The 10104-nt window shown below is 33.3% G+C and overlaps 1 protein-coding gene across 1 annotated transcript; it reads right to left on the reverse strand.

The window, feature by feature from the left end:
- Positions 1–4992: 4992 nt before the first annotated feature.
- On the reverse strand, positions 4993–9708 carry LOC115973538 (GRF1-interacting factor 2-like). Its single transcript, XM_031093805.1, has 4 exons — positions 9407–9708; positions 7813–7889; positions 5741–5822; positions 4993–5652 (listed from the first exon to the last, which is right to left on the reverse strand). Exons 1-4 carry the CDS (start codon positions 9491–9493, stop codon positions 5212–5214), a joined length of 687 nt encoding a protein of 228 aa, XP_030949665.1. The 5' UTR covers positions 9494–9708; the 3' UTR covers positions 4993–5211.
- Positions 9709–10104: the final 396 nt, after the last annotated feature.

Raw genomic sequence — 10104 nt, forward strand, 5'->3', positions numbered from 1 at the left:
TTCGTCCTAAAAGACAATTTTGTCCCTGAACTTTAAAAAAAAAAACCCACCCAAAAAACCAGTAAAAATCTCAACCAAACAATACAAAATCAACACAACCCCAACTGTCAACCTCGTGATATGGTGTGCCACGATCCACAACGGCGCTGTAAAGAGGATGAGAGAGTCCTCCGTTGAAGGCAAGATCTAGATCGAAGCACCACCACCACCGTGTGGGTTCCGATTTAAGAGAGAAGGGGCGAGAGTCCGTTGACGGCGCTGATGGGGTCAATCTTGCGGTGGGAATCGGGAAGACCTTGCGTGGTGGTGCTGTTGATGCCGGTGATCAAGTCATGGGCTCTTCGCTGTGACTAAGGTTCCGTTAGAGAGAGTTCTGAGATGGAGAATTCAGAGAAGAAAGGGGAAGAAGAAAGAGACAAAAGATAGAGGAAGAAGAGAATAAAAAAAAAAGTAACAGCGTTTTTTTTTTTTTTTAAGATTAGGGACAAAATTGTCTTTTAGGACGAAATTGGTAGGTTTTAAAATGTTTTTGACTTAGTTGGTATTATCACAAACCTCAAGGGTGGTTTGTAGAATTTATCCAAAAAAATAAAAAGAAAGAAAAAATGCAAAGCTGGCCATCTACTTTTTCAGTTTTTTTTTTTTTTTTTTTTTTTTTTTTTTTTTTCAATCTTCTAATTTTCAATTTTGACATTTCAATCCTCTAACTTTCAATTGTTATCAATTTAGTACCACGTTAATAACGGATAATTATTATTCAGTGATCCTGGAGCACAATAATTTCCTGCTCTCTAGGTTTATATTTAGGAATTTCTTACTAAGTAAAAAAAAAGAAAGTAAGTCTCATTAATTAAATTCATGTTGAAATTTGTCTAAAAAAAAAAAAATCATGTTGTGATTTACTATATTCATGTGAGAGGGAGAGCATGCATTTATTGTGCTTTGGGTGTATTGAATAATTACACAATAACATAATACTAGGCCGTTATGATACTTACATAGGTAAATATTCAAAAGTAGAGATGATAAGGTGGTTTATTATTAATAATTCAATTGTTACAAAAAGGAGGGGAGATTTGAATCTTGGATCTCATGGATATACTGGATGCCAACTAGTTGAACTAAAAGCTCTTGGCTCACGCTTCTTTTTCTTCTTCTTCTTCTTATTATTATTATTATTATTTTTTTTTGGTCAGTAATGGAATATTCATTAAACTTAATAATTAATAAGTTTATTACATCGTAGACTAGCTTTGTCAGAAGCTATTATACTTTCCATCACAGGCAACGGATACAAAAAGATAATAAAAGAGTCTACACTGCTAGCACCAGCTCACGCTTATTATTATGAATGTGTTATTTGTCACCCAAACAACTGGAATAATTGAAAAAAAGAATTGATTTCAAGATTATTTATTTACATATTTATTTTAAAAAAATGGTTGATATCTATTTCATTGATAATGATTTCAAAATTAGACCATCAACATGTCAGTTACACTTACTGTTAGCCAGATTAAAAAAAAAATTATACACTATACTGATATATACAAAATGTAGAGTGCAATATACAGAATTACAGATTGCATTAATAAGATTTTAATTTAAATAAATATTTCACAGTTTTAACGCAAGAAAGAAAATGTAAGTAACGAACCTTCCTTGATGGACCCCAACCAAATTCCAACATTTAAATGACAGAAAGATGGTAATTTGAGAGATGGAAGATTGGATCATGTAGCACCAGTTGAGAGATGATAAGTTTTTATCCCAAAAAAATAGAGATGGTAATTGCCTTTGTTCCTGCTATGATTCTTTTACCTATTCTTCAGCAAATTCAAAACCATTTAATTATGCCACAAATATAACAACTTCTTCATAGAGTTTTTTTCTTCACTATATCATAGAGAGGGGGAACTAAATTCCGTTGCTGTTGGTAATGTACATGGTACCGAAAGAATGAATGCACCAGCTCACTTTTCAGCATTTAAGCTGATCTGCATTAGCTTTTCAGAAGCTCTCACATCAAATACAATAAAACTAAAGGTGCAAAAAGTTAACAATTGTTAAAGTGCAAAAAAAAATGATGATAGTGAAGGATCTTGATAAAACCAGTAATAATACCTCAATTCAACTAATGTGAAAAAGTGAAAATTGTTTATTGGGGATATTACTAATTTTACTGTACATAACTTACAATCTGATGTCACCAATTATTAAAAAATAATTTAAACATATTCTTTTTTTTTTTTTTTTTTTTTTTGAGAAACCCATTGCTGACATTTATTGTCACGTCAGTTTTTGTAAGCTTATTTTGTAAAATTGGTAGTATCTTTTAACACTTTTCAATTGTTGTGTATCTGGGATTACTCTATCAAATAATTTTCACAAAGAGAAGTGTACTCTGTACATGGTTTCTTGATTTGTCACCTGTGGTTGGTATGTTTTGGTTTTAATTTACGGAGATGAGAAGAAACTTTGAAACTGAATTTTAAACGGGTTGAGTTCACTTAACATTGAACATTTAAAATTCTATTTAATAAAATTTAAGCAGTGCTAAGCACTTTTATACTAAATTATATTTTTTTAAATGGAAATTTAGATAATATTTTAAGAGAAAAAGAAACACTTTTAATACAAAAACCTTTTTTTTTTTTTTTTTTTGTGTAAAGAAAATTAATATGAAGTATTTTGTAATTTAAATAAGTAATCAAGTATAGTACATATAATTAAGGTATAACAATAAAAAACTAAGGGGTTTAAAAATGTGAATCCAATACACAAAAGGGTTTAGACATTAAGCACTTCTTTACTGTCTCTATAAACTATGGACAAGACTTAGGTACAATATTTAAGTGCTATTCCTTAGGTTCCTCTCTAAAAATTCTGTTATGTGGAATTTTTCTCATGAGATGAAAGTCTATTTTTTAGCTAAGTAGTCATATGATTGAATCTTAAGAGGGGAACCTAAGAAATAACATCTAAGGTACTATACCTAAATTTTGTCCATAAACTATTGCCAAGATTACTGAGGAATTTTGCACTGCTATATCAAATTTGAAAACTTTACTAGACTTGATGGAGTCCAAACATCCCTACTCTTTGTGATGAATATCACCCAAAATCTCGTAATGGTACTTCTTACCGATTTATTGGTGAATATTTAAAATAAATTTTACAAAAGTTGTTTATTGGTTGATACAATTATTGATTATTAGAAGCTTTTTCTTCCTCTCTAATTTGTAAGGGCACCTTTTGCAAATTCAACTATTCAAGCATTTTAGAAGTACTGAAAATATATTTTGTCATATGAAAGTTGTGAAATTCACAAAATTATGTTTATAGAAATATTATTATCTTTTTTTTTTAATTATTATAAAAATAAAATTTAATACAGAAGATTGTTGACAAATTTGAGTGGTTCTCTTTCAACCATATGGTTTCAAAATATTGAATAATTATACTTTAGGTTAACTTTTTATATCATATTATATGGTCTAATTTACTAATTAATAAAAACCCCGCATATTGCACTGGAGTCATGCACATAACATATATGTAAAAATAAATAAATAAATAAACAAATAAGGAGTGGCACAGGTAAAAAAAAAAAACAAAAAGCAATAAAATTCAAATCCTTGAACAATAATTTTTATATTTCTTGGAAATAACATATAAAAAAAAAAAACATTAGGTGTCTAAAGGCAAATATTTATAAATTTTAAAATAAATTTTTTTCATGCAATGTATATCTAAAAGCTCAAGTGTAGTATTTATTGTTACTAAGTTTCTGTTGAGCCACGCTGGCCTAGCATTTTGGTCTATTCAGTCCAATTCCGTCCACTTTGCTCTTATTCAGTCCTTTTTGGTTCACTTTGGTTCTATTCGGTCAACTTCGGTCCTTTTCAATCCATTTTGGTCCTATTACGTCTACTTTGGTCTATTCTGTTCTGTTTGGTCCATTTCGGTCTTATTCGGTCCATTTTGGTCCTATTAGGTCCACAATGGTCCTATTTGGTCCACATTGGTTCTATTCGGTCCACTTTGGTCCTTTTAGGTCCACTTTGGTCCTTTACGAACAGCACATGCAAAGCACAAAGTTTGTGATGTGAGAGAGAGAGATAAAGATTGTTTGTGCAATACTACCTCCCAAGCCTTATTGTGAGAGAGATTTACTTTTTGGATATCCCTTGCTACTACAACAGAATTGGTCTCCTTTAGCTCTCGGATATGCTTATTTCTTAACATTCACAACACGTTGACAACAAAAATTGCATTAAGCAGAAAGTTATGCGCTTCCTATGGGGATATCTTGAACAGTTTAGTCACATTTAAAGGAAAGCTCATCATTGATGAAATTTAAAATTGCCCATTTCATGAAATTTAATTGGTCAGACCACATAATTTGAGCTATAATATGTTTTTAAGTGTTTCATTTTCAACATTGCCTAAGGGATAACTATCATCCTCAATTAAAAAAAAAATCTTTACTTTGATCATATCTTCGGTTGAAAGGGAATTCTAGGCTATTTTTCAAATAAATAGTTTGAATATCTAATGAATCTTTGAGCTCTAAATTTGATTCCAATCTACTTTTGTAAGAGAAGATGCAAAGCTGTATCAAGGAGATTGGCAAATATACACCATTGATTCACCACTCACATTACATGTTTAAATATAAGGTCCCTTAATTGGTTGTTGAGGAAGATGAATTCTCACTTCCTCCGTTGCTGAGGTATTGTCAAAAGTTTCAAAAACCTTTAATCTATCCCACCTAAAGGAGTTTTGTATTTTGTATTGATCTTATCAGACACCCGATTTGTTTGACAGTGTAAAGCTGGATTAGGTTTTGGTTTAAATCAAGAATTGTGAGGATCCATGGATCTTCCCACACATCCAAATGAATTGCAATCTTGAAGTAGATTTAGAATATAGACACTTGCATTGGCAATGTACCTTGCTGTAAAAACTAAAGTAGATGAAGGCAAAAAATAAAAAAGTTTGTCATCTATAAGTGAAAACGCTTTGCCCCAAATTTGTAATTGACAAACAAGATTACGCCAAAAGCATGATTGTGCAACATACTTCAACCACTTCTTGAGTGTTGAGAGGAAAAGACTTCGGCACATGTACTGGGATGGCTAGAGTAGCAGCCCAAAGCGGGTAAATGCAGAGAAAACGAAAAACTGTAAATGACCAGATCCGTCTTGCTTACGAATCTGTGCCTTCATCACGTCTGGAAGCCAACTTTCCGAGAAAATCTCCAGCACCAGCCTCTGAGATATCTTGTTTGCTTCCCTGCATACCAAACAAATTGCTTCCCTGCATGGCCTGATACATTCCCCCTGGTCTCAGACCCATCTGCCCTTGGAAGAATTGCTGTTGCTGTTGCTGTTGTTGTTGCTGTTGCTGTTGCTGTTGCTGGAGGTAGTGTTGTTGTTGTTGCTGTTGCTGGAGGTAGTGTTGTTGTTGTTGTTGCTGTTGCTGTTGCTGGAGGTAGTGTGATTGTTGTTGCTGCTGACGCTGATGCTGATGCTGATCATTCAACTGGAAAGGCAACTTTGGGGTGAAAAGACCTGGTTGCTGCTGAGACATTGTTGCCTGGGGATGCTGCATGAAAAGCCCTTGTTGCCCTGTGGATTGAGAGGGCATCTGCAAATATTTTAAAATGATAAGCACAAAAAAAAAAAAAAAAAATACTTATCCAATGGTATGTTTTGGAAGGGGATGTATGATTTACCTGAGAAGGCACTGGTGGCTGTGGATGGGAATCAGCGATTTTAGCTAGATATGTTAAGTTATCCTGAAGTCGGGCTTGATACCTAAATCATTTAAAATGTCAGATGATGGTTAGACAGGTTCACAATGCATAGCTATGCTGAAGATGATGATACCAGGAACATAAGCCAACATATATTATCCTAAAAAAAATAAAGATTGAAGCAACTTAGTTTTGACTTGAGATTCAAACAAAACAAACAAATCATGCACCTTTAAACACTATTCTGATCCTGAATCTCCTGATAATTTTGCATACAACTTAAATTGAGATGTATTAAATGCTATATAATTTCTAGACGTCCATTGATATTAATACTATGAATACTAATGGTGAAGTTGATAGGAACTTAAGACATCATATATTCTATGTCTCTGTTTAGATGCTGAAGCACTGACCAAGTAGGAAACACAAAAGATGGTGAAACTTGTGCAAATACAAGAAGATATATTGCACTCAAATTTCAATATTTCCATGAGTTACCATGCAAATATTGTAACTACAGAGATTTGTGTTGATATAGACAGCTCTAGACAAAAATAGGCTTAAAACCCAACAAAACCGTATCTTAGTAACCTTGAATACAGAAGTTCTTTTGACCATGCAACTAAATTTATGGCCACATTGAATAGGTCATTAGTTGCCAAACTTGGGTCTCTTGCCCTTGTACTTGCAGCACCTTTGACTGAAAAGAAAATGGTCTTTGTTCAACAATTGAACTGTCTCATCCTACTTTCATATCTAGTGTTTTTTTTTTTTTTTTGATAAGTTACTTTCATATCTAGTGTTAAATTAGTGGTACATCTAATGTCGAACAAATGCAGTCATTCCTTTATATATATATTTGAAATGCATTCATTCACCCTTTCTCATCCCACCACTTATCCATTTTAACAACTAGGTTCAACCTTCATTTTATGGCCATGCAGTTTCATGATCGTAAAACAGTATTTAAAGTAATAGCAAATTTTTTTATCCATGCATAAGCTATACAAGAGTTAGCCTTAAGCATCTTTTGTCCCTGAATATTTACTACTCCCTTGTTATTTCTAGCTTTCTTGAACTGCATGCAATACAATTTCTTATACTAAAACATTTCATTTTAGGACCTCTCTTTATAGTTTTGAGTGAGCACTTACATCAGCAATGAATTTGTAAGCTGAAAACAACAACATTAGTATATCAAAGTACACCAAAAAATCTCCGACCTGTTCAACCATAAGAAATGGGAGTAAAAAGAAAGTTCAATAGTCAAGTCTTATATAAGAAGAATCCTGCTTGTTTCTCCAGTAGTAGTTCAAACATCTGATAAGCTAGTTGAGTCCATTTCATCTGAAACCCCCACATAACATAATTATAGAGCCCATCAAGTATGAGAAATTTATTCCTTGGTTAAATTTTTTTCATAAGTGGCCAAACAATTCTCTATGATTGTTCTCATACTTTGGTCTTTTCCCAAATAATTTTGCTCCTCATTGAAGATTCATAAGTAAGTTATGACATGTATTGGCCAAGTTTACACATTCAAGTTGGTATGAATGTCAGTGACATATGTATGCTAGTACTAACAATATCAAAATTTTCTGGAGAAGGGAGCTCTGGCTTAAGCTTGTTTCAAACTTTAAATGATAAGAAGGTAATATATCCAAATATGCATGTTCTTATTTGGTTTTTCGGTCTTTAGTAGGTGTGTTTTTCAAACTTTAAAGAAACCTAATGGTTTAAGACTCAACAAATACACAGTAACTGAGGTGCAGAAGTGAGATGCTGCTGCTTCCAAACAGTACATGATAGATCTTCTTTTCCTTAACCCCAAAGGAGTGTATGGAAAGTCAAAAAAGTTATGGGAAACAATTTGACCAACCAAAAGGAAAAAAGAGAGAAAAAAAAAGAGCCTATGCTTATTAAGGAATTCAAATTTAGCCTGAAACAATCAGCTCACAATAAAAATTTGAAAACAATATGGAAGCTACCATTAAGTGGAATATTGGAAAGAAGCAAAAGAAAAACATCCTAGTTAGTTTACCACTTACTGGGCACACTCGGCAAATTTTCCCACATTTTGATTTTCCATTATTGCCAGAATCAAGTCTCTATTCTCGTCCAGGTACTGCACCAAGCATAAGAGATCAAAATCTATAAATGAGTGAGTAAAAGGGAGTTCCTTGTTCAATGTAAGGCAAAGTGAAAATTTCTACTAAGATATCATGCCATCAAAGAATTTTTAAGTTGCAACAAATTGAACTTGCACCAAAACATTTCTGTCCAGACTTCTTTATGATCCAATTCTAAATGATATGAGAAAATTTAGAAAATTTGAGCTTGTTATAGACAAAACCATTAATCAGATACCAGCAATAAGGAAAGAAACAGGGAGGGCAGTCTTCAAAACATGCTAACATATGAAAATCCACCACTAATGGAGTAATAAGGAGGAAGTGCTAGCTACATCTATGCTATATCCTAAAATGACTGGTTAAGTTACAATTGGGGTTTCTTGTAATCATTTATATAGTCCAGTTCAACCTAGTAAATGCCGAATGTGGGACTCAACACACGCTCACACAACACACACTTATCAAATCAACCACATAATCTAAGGAATCACAATCTCCCTACTTAAATTCTTGACGTCATCGTCAGGTCCCACATTGTGTTGTAGTACCCTTGAGCCACATGGTGTTACCAAGTCAGCTCTGATATTATTTGTAATGAGATGATGAAGTGTTATCCATATTTGTTCTATACCCCAAAATGACAAGTCAAATTGCAGTTGGGGAATCACTTATATACCTCACTTCGGCCTAGTAAGATGTAAGACTCAACACACATGTATCCAATCCAATCCACTCCACATAATTTGGGGTATTACATGTGGATACCGCATTTGATTGAAAATTCATGCATATAAAAACATTAACAGGAAGTATATAAGTACATATGTTATATGCAAGCCCACTTGAAAAATCAGATTGAGACACAAATTGCTATATGATGAATGCCTAAACACCTGCATTTCTTGGCAAAAATTGCTGCTTTTAGTGTGATTAACTAAGCCACCCATCAGAATATATATTAAGGAGCTTGCAGTTCCCAATTTGGAGAAAATTAACATTAAGCTTAGTTTTGTTACTTGTGCTCGGATGCAATACCCACCCACCCACCCAAACAAGCTTATAGTGTCACTTTCTGTGCGCCTACAATATGGACCAGAAAACCACAACCATATGGTCCTAGATCAATTAAATACAGACCACATCACAAGTTACCTTTCTCATCAAAGTTATGCAATTGAATAAAAGGACATGGTCCAGGGCGCTGTATGTGAGACAAGACAGCGTCCAAAACCTCTAGGAAAGAAGTGGATTTTATACAATCAATATATCAAACAGCTCAGGATCATTTTCATGGTTCTTGCATTAACACCTCAACACCCCCAATAAAAAAAAAAAATAAAAAAAAAGAGATCACCTTTAAAAAAAAAATTAATACCCATCAAGAAAAATCAATATGACTTATAAGATTTCAACACATAGCTAACTGGGTTCTGACACAATTTGTATCATATTGCATATCTTACATACATGCACACATATAACACATACATAAAGAAAAAAAAAAGGGTACCTTCTGAATCTGCTCAGTGGTGATATTAGTATTTGCAGGAATTGAAGGTGCACCATTATTCAACATATCTGGTGATTGCTGCTGCATTTCTGTCCTCTATAATCTTTGACTACCCAAAAAAAAAACAAAAAAAACAAAAAAACCAACCCTAGACCTTGTTTACTTCAATGGGACCCTCACGCACACCCAGAGCCCACAGGTAAAACTGTTTGTATTGTGGTATTAGTACTATATAGCATATACTACTACATAGTCGCCGTACTCTACTATTATTTCATCTATTAAAACTCTCCTGACAGGCAGTGACAATAACAATAGTGAATATACCCATAAAACAGTGTTGCCAAGGCAATATTTATTACTACGTTTCTCAAAAAAAAAGGCAATATTTACTACTTCCAAGACAAGTAGACAAACACACCCTCCCTTTGAAGACACGGTGTCGTTTTAGTGACTATATGCTAGACGCCAAGCCGCTAAATCCGATCTGATCCAACTCAACCCGTCGGGTTGGGTTATAAATTTTTTTATATAGCGGGTCGGGTTGTGTTGGGTTTGGGTCATAAAATTACAAACCTGACCCGACCCACCTATATTTTAATATATGTTTAAAATATATTATATATTTAATAAATTTTTTTAAGAAACAAGCTATAGAGCACTTCCTCGGTTCCTACTATCATATATAATATTGTGGG

The sequence above is a fragment of the Quercus lobata genome, unplaced genomic scaffold (genome assembly GCF_001633185.2).
Source record: "Quercus lobata isolate SW786 unplaced genomic scaffold, ValleyOak3.0 Primary Assembly Scq3eQI_214, whole genome shotgun sequence".
NCBI lineage: Eukaryota > Viridiplantae > Streptophyta > Magnoliopsida > Fagales > Fagaceae > Quercus > Quercus lobata.

Coding starts and splice junctions, on each gene's coding strand:
- LOC115973538 (XM_031093805.1), bottom strand. CDS start 9,493: ATGCAGCAGCAATCACCAGATATGTTGAATAATGGTGCACCTTCAATT. Junction 5,823..7,812: donor AAATTTGCCGAGTGTGCCCA/GTAAGTGGTAAA, acceptor TAAATGATTTAG/GTATCAAGCCCGACTTCAGG. Junction 5,653..5,740: donor AGCCACCAGTGCCTTCTCAG/GTAAATCATACA, acceptor AAATATTTGCAG/ATGCCCTCTCAATCCACAGG.